Raw genomic sequence first — 14572 nt, 5'->3', positions numbered from 1 at the left:
ATCCGATAACGATAGTGTTTGGGATCTGAATAGCTTTTCATTCTCCCACATGCACACAGAAGTGCTGGAATCACTTGGCCTAGCAAGAAATTATACCAGGGCTTTGTGACAAATTCAGTGTAGTAGCTCATGGCATTAACCTTCCACTCATCCCTGAGTTCACATGTGCCTCTTCCATTTAAAAGACCAAGAGCTTGGGAAATTCACCTCTGCAGCATGTCCATCTGAGGACTGGGGATATTAAACTTATCTTCAGGTACAGCTGTGGTGGAGGATGAATGGGTTGATTTATGCAAACTGTGCAGTGGTGATGGAATTTTTCTTGAACATTGATCCTCATGTTGTGCTTTGCAGATGGGAGTGTGTTTTCGGGGGAAATGCACACACACTCCCAAAGACATCCACAATCATTCCATATAGACTCTCTCCTCTGTTCCTCCCATCCCTGATGTACCACCCGACCTTACATGACACTGCTGCTTCCAGGGATGACAGTAGCATGGTTAGAGTGGTTTACTGGATCTTAGCATTCTTTTAAACCAAACTTCCCAAATCTCATTTCTGGCAGACAGCTCAAACCAGAGTGGCTCTTGAACAAAGGCAGGCAAAACAGTGCCATCTTTGCAACTCTAATATTTTGAACCTAAACAAAGAGATGATCCCAGAATACGTACGTTCGGCCAGTGTGTCTGGGTCCCCCTCCATCTAGAGAAAAACAAAACACTATGAGGATCAGACCAGGCTGTGTCCTGTGTGCACAGGTCTTCTCTTCACTTGTTTATGTTAAAAAAAACAGATGGTAAATAGTACTTGAGACAATGGCCCCGATATCTAGAAGACATTCGTGGAAAGGCACAAGATTTTTGTGCAACATTTTCAATTGTTTTTGTTTGACAATTCCAAATTTTTCTCAAGAAGAAGACATTTCTCTTAAGGTAAATGCCTGCTGACACACAGTTTGTAAGTGTGGATGCCATCTGAAACCACTGTTTAGTTGATAATGAACTCTGGCATTTGCCCACCAAGAAATTCTGTCAGTCACCTATAGTGTACATGGCGAGATGTATACATCTTAATTCAATTGAAACAGAGAAACCGAGAGAAATAAAATTTCCTTTTCAGAGGAAAGAAGACGACTTTACCATGTGAACCCCTGTGGCTTCCTCAGAGACTGTCTGCTCTGGCACATGCTCCTCCAGGTCTTCCAGGTCACCTAGGAAACAGAGTCGCTGTAAGCACATGAGCTCCACTGAGTGAATCCCTCAGGTGGTCTTGGAGCTGTGGACACGGGGCTGGCGTGTGTGGAAAGGTGTGTTCACAGCACAGACTCAGCTGCTGCCGGTCCATCCTCCATGGTGGAGGGAAGGCAAATGGTGAAGGAAGGCATCAGGAAGGCCTCAGAAGACAGAGCCTTGGTCCTCTAGCTAAGGCGACCTCTTTGAGATGAAGTAACCCATCTCAAACAGGGCACACCACACAGTGTTTCCCTGGAGCATCGACGGCTTCTCCTTCCTAATCTGACCTGAGCTAACTTGCCCTCCCTTCTTGATCCCCTAGAGGTCATTTCCTCCCCAGGATCCACATGTCCTGCTGCTGTGTATTTTGTCCCTCCTAGAATTATTATTATTATTATTTCTGAGATGGAGTTACTCTCTTCTTGCCCCGGCTGGAGTATAATTGTGCAATCTCAACCCACCACCACCTCTGCCTCCCAGGTTCAAGTGATTCTCCAGCCTCAGCCTCCTGAGTAGCTGGGATTATAGGCATGCATCACCATGCCCAGTTAATTCTGTATTTTTAGGAGAGATGGGTTTTCTCCATGTTGGTCAGCCTGGTTTCGAACTCCTGACCTCAGGTGATCCACCCGTCTTGGCCCCCCAAACTGCTGGAATTACAGGTGTGAGCCACCACGCCTGACCAGAATATTCTGTACTAGAAACAAAGCAACCTTTCTTCAATGAGGAGATTAATTCTATCAAAATATTCTATGTATTCACTAGCCTTTTGTTTTAAAGAAGACTAAACCAAGATTTGAAAATACTCAATTATCCTACCATTTAAAGATGACCGCTACTTGGCCCGTGATGTTTGTCCTTCTGCTCTTCCTTTTAACACAGTGTGTGTGTGCCATGGGACCTGCTGCTGCTCATGCTCACACTGGCTCCAGCACTAGGACAGCCCATCATGGGGGCAGCAGGTGGGGGTGCTGAACCTCTCCAACCCAGCTGTGTAGAAGAGTCCAGCAGAGAAGATGAGCACCAGGATAACACCCAAGTTTTTCCTTCGGTTCTTATTTGGTGCTGTATCTTGGGTGCGTGTGCTGAACTGCAGCATATGTAAGGCTTGTGGAGTTTATGCCATTAAATACAATATAACATGCCTGATTATTTTCTGCTTTGGATCAGGAGATGAGAAAATAACACAGCACTGCAGCCAAAAGCCTGACCTCGCAATGTCTGTTTCCCATTTGTCACCACACCAAAGTCCACTGTAAAATGTACTTATTCCTACACTGAGTTATGTGACCATTGAGACAATCCTACATGAGAGACAGTGTTTGGGATTTCTGAAGGCCATGCAACTTCCATATGCACACGTAGGTGCTAAAACTCTCTGGCATAACAACAAATTATATCTGAACCATGTGATTACTTCAGAGTAGTAGCCCATGGCATCAACCTTCCACCCACTCCTGAGTTCACCTCTGCCTCTTGCACTGAGGAGATAAAGCGCTTGGCAAATTCATCTCTGCACTATCTCCGACTGCGTACTGGGGATATTAAACTGGCCTTCAGCTACAGCTGTGGTGGAGGATAAATGGGCAGATTGACGTTAAGGTGTGCAGTGGTAATGGAATTTTTATTTACAACACTCATCTTTGTGTTGAGCTGTGCACACGGAAGCATGCTATCTGGAGAAATGTACACATCCTCCCAAAGACATTCATAATCACTATACATAGACTCTCTTCTTATACCCGCCCCCCACCTTGATGCACCTCATTCGATTTCATAGAATGACACGGCAGCTAACAGAGACTACGTAGGATGGTCACCACTCGTCAGTACACTCTTAGAAATTTCTTCCCAAACCTCATTTTCCAATAGGAAGCTCCAATGAGAGTGGTTCTCCAGAAAAAGCAGGCAAGAACGTGTCACCTTTCTCAACACTAAGATTTTTCCTTAGCAAAAAGGTGATCCCAGAATACGTACCGTTGGTTTGGGTGCCCGTGTCTGCCTGCGTTTAGAGAAAGAAAAACACCATGAGGGTAAGATCATGCTGTCTCTGTGCACAGGTCTTTTCTAAACTTGGTGCTATTAGAAAACCAGATGGGAAATTCTGGTGGAGGCAATGGCCACTAAAATAAAGCCTAGAGAACACTTGTAGAAAGGCACCAGGTTTTTGTGCAAGATTATTTAAAATTTATTTTGGTTGCAAATTCATAATTCTCAAAAAGGTTTTTCTCCTGAGGACAATGCTTGCTGACATAGTTTGTAACTGAAGCTGTCATCTATGAATGCCATCTTCAATCAGTTCTTAGTTAGTAATGAATTCTCATTTTACATTTTCCCACCAAGAAATTCTGTAAGTCATCTATAATGTACATGGCAGTAAGATTTTCCTATCTTTATTCAAGTGAAATTGAAAGAAACCTAGGAAAATGAAATTCCCCTTTCAGACAAAAAAAGAACAACTTACATGGGCAACAGTGAGGAAACTCTGATTGGATGCTTCAGGGAGATGTCCTGCTATAAACTCCTCTAGATGATCTAGGAGAAATAGGGTAAGTGTCACTGCATGGATTCCGCTGAGGGAATCCCTCGGGTTGTATTGGGTGGTGTGGACATGAGGCTGGCATGTGTGAAGAAGGTGGGCTACCCCAGACGGAGCCGCAGGCCCTTTCTCCTTGGTGGTGCAGGCAGGCAAATGAGACAACGAGGAAAGCCATGGGAACTAGAGCCTTGGTCCTCTGGCTAACGCAAGCTCATCAATGGCACTCAGCTGATCTCAAAGATGGCACACCATAGGGGCAGGCTGTGCTTCCCTACAACGTCTCAGGTTCCTCCTTCCTAATCTGACCTGAGCTAACTTGCCTTCCCTTTGTGATCCCTTCTGAGGTCATTTCCCCCTCAGGATCCACATGTGCTGCTGCTGTTCATCATCCCTCCTAAAACATTTTGTACTGCATAAAAGCAACCTCTCTTCAAAAAAATTTAACCTTTGGTGATCAAGCCTGGCAACTACTCTGTGTCTGGCCTGACCCTGAAGTCAAAAAAACTTATGACTTCACTGAACCTTTGAGTCAAACAGAATTAAACCAAGATTTGAAAATACTCAATTATCCTACCATTTAAAAATGACCCGCACTTAGCTTATTTGTCCTTCCACTCTTCCTTTTCAACACGATGTATGTGTCCATGGAGTCAGTTGCTGCTCATGCTCACGCTGACTCCAGCACTAGGACAGACCATCATGGGGGGCAGTAGGTGGGGGCGCTAACACTCTCCAAACTAGCTGTGCAGGAAATCCCACTGGGGTGATGGACACCAGAATAACAGCCCAATTCTTCCTTGAGCTCTTATTCTGCACTGTGTATTGGATGTGTGGGCTGAATGTGTGGGCATGTGGAACACTTGTGGCCATCATGTTATTAAACATAGTAGAATATGTCCCTGATTGTTCTCTGCATTTTTTTTTTTTTGAGATGAAATCTCACTCTGTTGCCCAGGCTAGAATGCAGTGCCATGATCAAGGCTTAGGTGCAGCAAACCACCATGACACATTTATACCGATGTAACAAAGCTGCATGTTCTACACATGCATCCTAGAATTGCAAGCAAAATAAAAACAATAAAAAGAGTAAACCCAGAATACATACCTTCTGATGGAAAGCGTACACCTTCCTGCAAATAGAGAAAAGAAAAACATTATGAGAGTCAGACCACACTGTGGCCTGTGTGCACAGGTCTTTTCTGCATTGTTGACATTATAGAAAACCCAATGGAAATAGTGAAAATAGTCAACACAAGGGCCCCAAATTAAAGCCTAGAGGGCACGTGGAAAGGCACAAGTTTTCTGTGCATGATTTCCAAGTTTATTTTCATTGCATGTTCACCATTAGTTTCCAGAAGAAAGCACTTCTCCTATGGAAAATGCTTACTGCCCTAGAGTTTTTAAGTGAACCTGTCATCTTGAATTCATTCTTGCTGGTAATTGACTCTGACTTTACAGCTGCCCACCAAGACATTCTGTAAGTCATCTATAATGTACATGGTAAGATGATCATCTCTTATCTCAATTTCTATGGAAACTAAGAGAAATAAAATTCCCACCTCAGATAAACAAAAAAGACTTTACCTTCACAGAGCCTGGCAACGTCTCCGAGAGTATCTCGGGTGGACACAATGGCTTGCCCAAGGAGCCTTCGTCACGCTCTAGGAAACACAGAGTAATTGTCAGCACGTTGGGTGCACTGAAGGAATCCGTCAGGCAGACTCCCGTGCTAAAAACACGGGGCTGGCACATGTAGACAAGGGGGGTTAACTGCAAAAACGGACCTCCTGCCACAACATCCTCCTTGGTGATGAAGAAAGGTCAATGAGACCATCAGGAAAGCCACGGAAGACAGAGCCTTGGCAGCACAGACATGCACTGCTGATGCCATGGCAGTGTCTCATCACTCCCCTATGCGTTTTGAGGCCTGGGAAATTTCCACTTTCCTGTTGAAATGTGACAATGTCTTTTATCTTTCCTGGGTCTACATATGCCTCTCTTGCACTTTCCATTCATTTTATTGAACTTCAGACATTGTTGTGGTAAAACATATACAAAATTTATTATTGTAATCATTCAGTGCACACTTCAGGAACAGACAGACCAGAACCGCAGGGGCAGAGAAGAGAAAACCTCACTGTTTGAGGAGCCCACCCTCTTCTCCCCGATCCTGGATTACAACCCACGCAGGTAACTGGGTAAGTGTGGGAACCCGGAGACTATAGAAAATGAGCAGAAAGTTTTTGCACACTTGTGCTAGATCTCAGAACAGGAATGCAGGCATCGGAACATCACTGGGGCCCAAGATGGGCTGCCCAGAGCTGAGCTCTGGGATGAGAAAGAAGGAGGAGGACACAGTCCCTGCCCTCCCAGTGACCAGCCATGGCCAGGATTCCTCCACCTGTGAGTAGGAGACTACAGACTTTGGGACTGATGATTGCAAGGCTGTCTCAGAGAAACTGATCTCTTATGGATCACACGGGAGGGTTGCAAGGACCACCTAAACTCCAGGGCAGCCCCTCTCCCTTTGTTGAGTTCAGCCTGCCTTAGAGCAAGGTCCCCTCCTCGCCTCCTCCGACACTAGCATTGGGCAGCTGCCCTGCCTGGGAGCTGAGGCTCCCTCCAGTAAAACGGAACTCTGGGCCAGGACACTCTTGGCCAATAGTAGCTACACAAGGACCACCTGTCCAGCGACTCCCAGAAGCTGATCTTTGTCCCAGCCACAGGGTGATCAAGCCTGGCAACTACTCTGTGTCTGGCCTGACCCTGAAGTCCATCCCTAATGATCATGTCCTCTCTGGGCTAAGTTGAACATTTCAGGAACTCACTCCTGTTCTCTGTCTCTCACTAATTTCTGGTGGTGCCATTGCTGTCAACACACAGGGAGATGGAGAAGACAAGAAACAAGAAAGTAGCTCCTCTGTCCAGGCTTTTGGGAAGATGGCCAATGTTCAGGCCAGCCATGAAGTCGGAGCTCAACTCCTCCTTCAGATGAGGCTTGAACATTCCGGCCGTGCCCAGGTGATGTAGAACTGACTCTCCTGATGTTGCACCTTGGCTTCCCTCGTGGCTTTGCTGCCCTCATGCCTTCCTTCTGCTCCTCCAAATCATGTTCCTCTGCAGGCCCAGGCCAAGGCTGTAGCCTGCTGTCTCTCACATAGAGCCCAACGGGCAGCTGTCTATGAATTTTTAGAGCCCCAATGTTGGTAACGCTGATTTGTACCTTTAATCCCTCACAGCAGAAAGCCCCCTGAGTACCACAAAAAACTATATTCTAGAGATTAAAGATGACTAGGGGAATCGGGTTATGAGGAGACAGTTTCTGAGGTTAGTGAAGGACATTTTAAAATCACACCAGCCTGATTGTTTTACAATGTGGGATAAGTAATGACACCTACACAGCAATCAAATTTGATTTATACACAATACGTTTCCACCAAATGCATACTCCAAGAAAAAACTCAAGCTAAATTTGGCGGAGTTTATATTCCTATTCACCGAAACCAACTGCGTTCACTTGTTTTGTTTTTGTTTTTTTTTTGCAACAGCCTTCAGAAACAAACAAGCACCTTTGCCAACAGTCGGTTGAATGGGGACATCGTGGAGCCTCTGCAGTACCACAGCCGAGTTTGCTTTCCCACCTGCAGTGCATGAGCCACCCTCCATCATGCTAGGAAGGCAAGTGCTCACCCTGCCTCTCAGACCCTAGGGCAAACCCCTTGGTTTTCTTTTCATGTTGTAGTTTCTGAGCCGAGCACACAGAAACCATGACTAGGCTGAGGGATACAAGGCTGAAACTCTATATGACCCTGGAATTATCCATTCTGGGCCCCATTATCTTATGGTCAATATGAGGCCTCAGTGGAGAAAGTTGGGGTGATTTCACCCCAACCCCACCTGCAGGCTCCTCTCTTCTCAGTTTCCCAGCAGAACTCGCTGTAGCATGAGGCTGCTCCAGGGTCTAAATGCACAGGAAGAAGCCCTGCCCCACTCTCCCTGCTCAAGATGGGTGGTGGAGGGTCAGTTCTGAGGGCTTTGGTAGAAAAGGCTTGTAAAGGAGGGAAGGGGCTAGAGTGAGGTGTCATGACCACTCCAGTGGCAGAGGAAATAGAAAGGCCTGTGAAGAGGTGAGGTTTATTAGAAAATAAAGTATAGCAGGGAATTCTCAATGAAAAAATAAAATCAGCAGAGATCCTGACACAGTCCTGTTCTATGGGTGTGCGGTGAGAATTTGCCTGGGTGTGGAGAGGATTTCTTTTAGGTTAATTAAAGTGTCCTGTGCGTGAAATAAACTGTACACTTTGGAAGCTTACAAGTTAATTTTTTCATGTGCCTGCAACAGGACCGCAACGGTGACGGAAATCTCTGTTGAGAATGTGGACACTAGAAACTCTGGGGATATGTAGTACGGAAACCCACACACCCCCCTCCCAGACTCACTGACCACGGCACCACATGAATTCACAAAAGACATGGCAGGCCCCTTGCACGGGATCCCACCCCACCTTCAGAGAACACAGTTGCTCCCGGGGACTGCAGAATGTGGCCACTGTTTCTTATCTAGAAAAACCATTTCTCCCATCACAGTCTAGGTCCTCATTCACAACATGAAGCTCAGCTCAGGCTGCCTGTCTACAGGAAAGCCAGTGAGACAGGGCCACATTCCTCAACATCTGGATTACTCATCAGTATGAGAGGGGTTCCCCAGTACGTACCACGTTGTGGAACTCCCAAGGATGTCTGTAATGACAGAAAATCAATTGCTATGAGCATCAGACCATGCTGTGTCCTGTGAGCACAGGACTTTTCTTCACTTAGTGACATTAGAAAACAAGATGGAAAACCCGTGTTCAAAGGAACCCGAAAGAAGCGAACAAATCGACTCATACTAAAGACACAAATTTTTCTCAGAGGATATTTCCTCTGAAGTCCATGTTGGCTGGCAAGTAGCTGATTTTGCTCCAAAGAGAGAACAAAATTAGTAAGGCAAAAGCTCCCTGCCCCACAATGTGTGACTGATGCTGTCATTTTCTCCCACTGTTTTAAATCAGGCCTCAGTGGGGACAGACTCTCACTTACCATTTCCCCCAAGGACACTGTGTAACTAAGATACATATTGTCAGATTCTCATATCTTAATTTAATCCAAATAAGATAAAGCTAAGAAAGCAACAGTTTTTTCTCAGACAAATCCAGGTGGCCTGACCTTCATCGCCTCTGGGTACTTCTTCCATATGCTGTATAGGTGGAGCTCCCGTAGTCGCCGTATTTGCCGTTTCATCTCAACTAGGAGGACACAGAGTGACCGTCAGCACCTTGGTGGTGGCGCTCATGAACAATTCAGTAACACTGCTTGAGGTGGGCTTGGGAGGAGGGTAGCAGGCACAGGAGAGATGCAGGAAGAAAGAGAATCAGGGCCTTTGGCTTCCTAGCTCCAGGCCGCCTCATAAACATAAAATAGCCAATCTCAAACAGTGCACACCACGCAGTGCAGGCTGTGTGTCCCTGGCAGCCTCTTAGGGCTCCTCCTTCCTAATCTGAACTGAGCTAACTTGCCCTCTTATTGATCCCTGCCAAAGTCATTTCCTCCTCACAATCCACATGTGCTGCTGATCTGTTTATCATCCCTTCTAGAAGATTTTGTACTAAACAAGAAGTAACCTTTCTTAAAATAGGAGATTTAATTCTAGCCAAAAGATTTTATTACTAACTTTCTGTTACAAGGCAAATAAACAGAGATTTGAAAATACTCTATTATCCTACCATTTAACGATGACCCCTACTTAGCATGTGATATTTGTTCTTCCGCTCTTCCTTTTCAACACCATGTGTGTGCACCATGGAGTTCACTGCTGCTCATGCTCACACTGACTCCAGCACAGAGACAGTCTGTCATGGGGAGCAGCGAGGCGGGGCAAGGGGTGGGCACTGACCCTCTCCAACCCAGCTGTGCAGAGATTCCAGCAGGGAAAATGGGTGCCAGGCTAACACCCAAGTTGAGTCTTGAGATTTTATTGGATGCTATGTGTTGGGATTGGTTTCCACTGAATTTCTAAGACTTGCGGTGATTATCTCATTAAATACAATAGAGTATGGCACTGATTATTGTCTGCTTTTGAACAGGAGCTGAGGAATGACCTCAACGCTGTAGACCAAAAGCCTGAGGACTCTGTGTGTTTTACATTAATGATCACACTAAAGCCCACAGTGCAATGTACCTACTCAAACAAACCCTGGGTTAGCTGACCATTGAGACCATCCGATAATGATAGTGTTTGGGATCTGAATAGGTTTTCATTCTTCCAGCACACAGAAGTGCTGGAATAACTTGGCCTAGCAAGAAATTACACCAGGGCTTTGTGACAAATTCAGTGTAGTAGCCCATGGCATTAACCTTCCGCTCATTCCCGAGTTCACATGTGCCTCTTCCATTTAAAAGACCAAGAGCTTGGGAAATTCAACTCTGCAGCATGTCCATCTGAGGACTGGGGATATTAAACTTATCTTCAGGTACAGCTGTGGTGGACGATGAATGGGTAGCTGAGTAGCTGGTATTACAGACATGTGCTCCCTGCGTAGCTGGTATTAAAGACATGTGCTTCCTGAGTAGCTGGTATTAGAGACATGTGCTCCCATGCCCAGCTAATTTTGTATTTTTAGTAGAGATGGGGTTTCTCCATGTTGATCAGGCTGGTCTTGAACTCCTGACCTTAGGTGATCCACCCTCCTTGGCCTCCCAAAGCACTGGGATTACAGGCATGAGCCACCGTCTCCAGCCAGAACATTTTGTACGAGGTAAAAAGCAACCTTTCTTCAAAGAGGTGATATAATTCTAGCCAAAATATTCTACATATTCACTAACCTTTTGTTTCAAAGAAGACTAAACCATGATTTGAAAATACTCAATTATCCTACCATTTAAAGATGACCTCTACTTGGCCTGTGATATTTGTCCTTCTGCTCTTTCTTTTAACACTGTGTGTGTGTGTCATGGGGCCCGCTGTTGCTCATACTCACACTGGCTCCAGGAATGGGACAGCCCTTCATGGGTGACAGCAGGTGGGGGCGCTGACCCTCTGTTACCCAGCTGTGCAGAGATTCCAGCAGACGAGATGGGCACCAGGCTAACAGCCAATTGGCTCTGTGAGATCTTGTTGGGTGCTGTGTCTTGGGTATGTGTGCTACTGAATTGGAGCATTTCTAACGTTTCTGGTGATGATCTCATTAAATATAATAGAATATATCTCTGAATGTTCTCTGCCCTTGACCAGGAACTGAGGAATACCCCATCACTTAAGACCAAAGGCCTGGCAGCTCCCTCTGTATGTTTCATATTAATGACCGCACCCAAGTTCACTGTACAATGAACCTACTCAAATTCTGGGTCAGCTGACCATTGAGACCATTCTATTGTGGTATACAGTGCTGGAGATCTTTATAGGCCAACATACTTCCACATACACATAGATGCTAAGGACTCTCTGACATGGTGACAAGTTACACCAGGGCCATGTTATAACTTCAGACTAGTAGCCCACAGCATCACCCTTCCACCCATTCCCGAGTTCATCTATGCCATTTCCATTTAGGAGACCAAAAGCCTGAAAAATTCATCTCTACATCATCTCCATGTGAGGACTTGGGATATTAAACTTACCTTCAGCTACAGCTGTGGTGAGGAATGAATGGGTTGATTTTTTGCAAAAATGCAGTGGTGATCAAATTTTGTTTCTAGAATATCAATCTTTGTGTTGTGCTTTGCATATGGGAATGTATTTTCTGGGGAAAAGCACACAAACTCGCAGAGACATTCACAATCATTCCACATTGACTCATTCCTCCATACCTCCCAACTCTGATTCACAACACCCTCTTCTATCCAAATGACCCTGTTCCTTCCAAGCACCAGAGTCAACGGTCACATTTCTTGACCAGGTTCTTCACTTGTCAAGACAAAAGTGCTTGAACCACATTTCTGGCAGGAAGTTCAAACCAGAGTGGCTCTCCAGAAAAAATGAGGCAAGAAAGTGTCACCTTTGTCAACACTAGAATTTTTCCTCAGCATAGGGGTGATTCCAGAATACGTACTGTCTCTCTCTGTGTCTTTGTCCACCTGCATTTAGAGAAAAACAAAACACTACAAGGGTCAGACCATGCTGTGTCCTGTGTGCACAGGTTTTCCTTTTCCCTCCCTCCCTTCCTTTTCTCTTTCTTTCTCTTTCTCTTTCTTTCTTCCTTTCTTTTCTTTTTCTTTATCTTTTTCTCTTTCCTTCCTTCTTTCTTTCCCTTCCTTCTTTCTCTTCCTTCTTCCCTTCCCTTCTTCCTTCCTTCCTGCCTCTCTCTCTCTCTCTCTCCCCTACTCCCTGTCTCCCTTCCTCTCTCCCGTTCTTTGCTGGAATTTCGCTCTGTCACCCAGGCTGGAGTACAGTGTCATGATCATGGCTCACTGCAACATCCGCCTCCTGGCCTCAAGCGATCCTGCTCCCTTAGCCTCCCCAGTAGCTGAGATTACAGTAGCCGGTCAGCATGCCCAGCTAATTTTTGTATTTGTAGTAGAGATGGGGTTTCACCATACAAGTCTTTTCTTTACTTGGTGACATTAGAAAAGCAGATGGGAGACAGTGGTTGAGGCAATGGTCCTAAAGCCTCGAAGGCACTTCTGGAAAGGCACAAGATTTTTATGCAAGACTTTCAAGATTGTTTTGGTTGTATAGTCACAATGTTGTAAGAAGAAAGCTTTTCCCCTAAAAAAAATTCTTTCTGCCATACAGTTCATAACTGAAGGTGTCATCTAAGAATGCCATCTGAGATCATTTCTTACCTGGTAATGACCCTCACATTTTCCCACCAAAATATTCTGTAAGTCATCTATAATGTACATGGTAAGATTTTCATATCTCAATTCAAATAAAATAAAAAAGAACCAAGAGCAACAAAATTTCCATCTCAGAAACATAAAGAAGAACTTACCATATGAACGCCCAGGACATCTTCAGATGAAGCTTCCTGCACCAGGTCCTCATCGTAATCTAGGAAACACAGAGTAACTGTCATCATGTTGGTTCCACTGAAGGAATCCCTTAGGCAACCTTGGATGCTAAGGACAGGGGGCTGGCATGTGTAAAGGAGGTGGGTTAAGGGTAGAAACTTGGCTGCCACTGGGACACCCTCCTGGGTGATGAGGGAAGGCAAATGAGACCATCAGGAAAGCCACAGAAGTCAGGACCTGGTTCTCTGGCTAAGCCCCCACACCACTGCGAAAAAGGCAGAGTTCACACAGGGTGGCACACAAATGCACTGCTGATTTCATGACAGTGTCCCATCACCCCCTTGTGCATTTTGAGGCCTGGTAAATTTCTTTTGTTGTTGAAATGTTATAATGGCATTTATCTTTCCTTGATCTACATATGCTCCTCCTGTACTTATCATCCATTTAATTGGCTTTAAAATCAGTATTGTGGCCAAAATACATCGTATTTATTATTTTAATAATCAAGTGCACACTTCAGGGGCACCAGTGCCATTCACAATTCTGTGCAGTAAACTAAATGTAATCCAAATCCAGATGTCTTACTTTCCACCTTAGGAAACTAGAGAAAAAAGTATAGTGTAATGTAAACCAGGCAACCCTCCTCCCCCAAAATATAACAATATTTGCAGAAATCAATGTAATAGAAATAATAAAATAAAGAAACTCAACAAAACCAAAAGCTGCTTCTTAGAAAAGATCAATAGAATTGGTAAACCTCCAGCCAGGCTAATCACAAAGAAAATACAGAAGACACGATGTACAAACAATATGAATAGAAGAGGAATTATCCTTGCTGATCCCATGATCATTAAGAAAATAATCACAGAATGCTTTCAACAAATCTATGCCTGCAATTTTTTAAGTGCAGGAGTGAAAGTCTATTGAAAAGTTTGAGAGTAGGAATGACAGGAAGCACAGTAGCCTTTGATGAGAACCAAGCAGGCAACTTGTCAGATTCAAGAGTCTACACCCACAAATTTCCTAGCTTAGATGAAATGGACAAATGCCTTCAAAGGGAGAAACTACCATAACCACCCAAAGGAGAGACAGATAATCTGAGTAGGCCTCTATCATTATAGAATTTAATCAGGAAGTAATAACTTTAAAAAAAAATGCTCACATAATTGTACTGGTGAATTCTGCCTAACACAATGGAAAACATAGTCTTATCAGCAAGTGATCCAAATTCTACATATTTACCCAGCTAAATTAGAAAATTATGTTCATCTTAAAATCTGCACAAGAATGTGGGCAGCTTTATTCATAATTACCCAAATTGGAAGCAGCTGAGATGGTCTTCAGGCAGTGAGTGAACCAACTAACCCTGTTCGATGAAACCAATGGACTATTGTTCACTGATAAGAATTATTAAGCTGTTAAGCTTCAAAACGATACAAAAGATCTTACATGTATATTGCTAAGTAAAATAAGTTAGTTATACGTAGCTACATACTCTATGATTCCAACTCTATAAAATTCTGGAAAAGGAAACCTATAGAGGCAGTAAAATCATCCATAGTTGTCAGGAATCCTCAGAAAAGGAGAGGAATTAGTAGATGCAGCTCAGGTCATGTTTAGGATGTGAAATTATTCCGTCAGGGTGACAAAAGACATTGTCAGTTTGTCAAAACCCATAGGCTGGACAACACAGAGTGAACCTTGATGCTAACCCTAGATTTCTGTTCATAAGAATGTATCACTATTGGCTCAGTCATTGTTACGAGCGTTATCACACTCACAAAGATGGGATCACCAAAAAACACTGAGG

General features: G+C 44.5%; 1 protein-coding gene across 50 annotated transcripts in view; it reads right to left on the bottom strand.

Annotated features, from left to right (window-relative positions):
- Positions 1-14572, bottom strand: part of LOC104006655 (protein FAM153B) — a 79129-nt gene that overhangs the window by 31234 nt on the left and 33323 nt on the right. For all 50 annotated transcript variants that reach the window (XM_063810948.1, XM_054685320.2, XM_054685336.2 and 47 more), the window contains 10 exons: positions 12744-12802; positions 11862-11886; positions 8980-9059; positions 8490-8514; positions 5359-5435; positions 4880-4904; positions 3700-3770; positions 3213-3237; positions 1143-1213; positions 675-705 (listed from right to left, as the gene is read on the bottom strand). In XM_063810948.1, the coding sequence (XP_063667018.1) occupies positions 675-705; positions 1143-1213; positions 3213-3237; positions 3700-3770; positions 4880-4904; positions 5359-5435; positions 8490-8514; positions 8980-9059; positions 11862-11886; positions 12744-12802 (489 nt within the window). The remainder of the gene's footprint in view (positions 1-674; positions 706-1142; positions 1214-3212; positions 3238-3699; positions 3771-4879; positions 4905-5358; positions 5436-8489; positions 8515-8979; positions 9060-11861; positions 11887-12743; positions 12803-14572) is intronic.

The sequence above is a fragment of the Pan troglodytes genome, chromosome 4 (assembly GCF_028858775.2).
Source record: "Pan troglodytes isolate AG18354 chromosome 4, NHGRI_mPanTro3-v2.0_pri, whole genome shotgun sequence".
Lineage (NCBI taxonomy): Eukaryota > Metazoa > Chordata > Mammalia > Primates > Hominidae > Pan > Pan troglodytes.
Note: the sequence above shows the minus strand (reverse complement) of the source record. Positions and strands in the feature narration are given on the sequence as shown.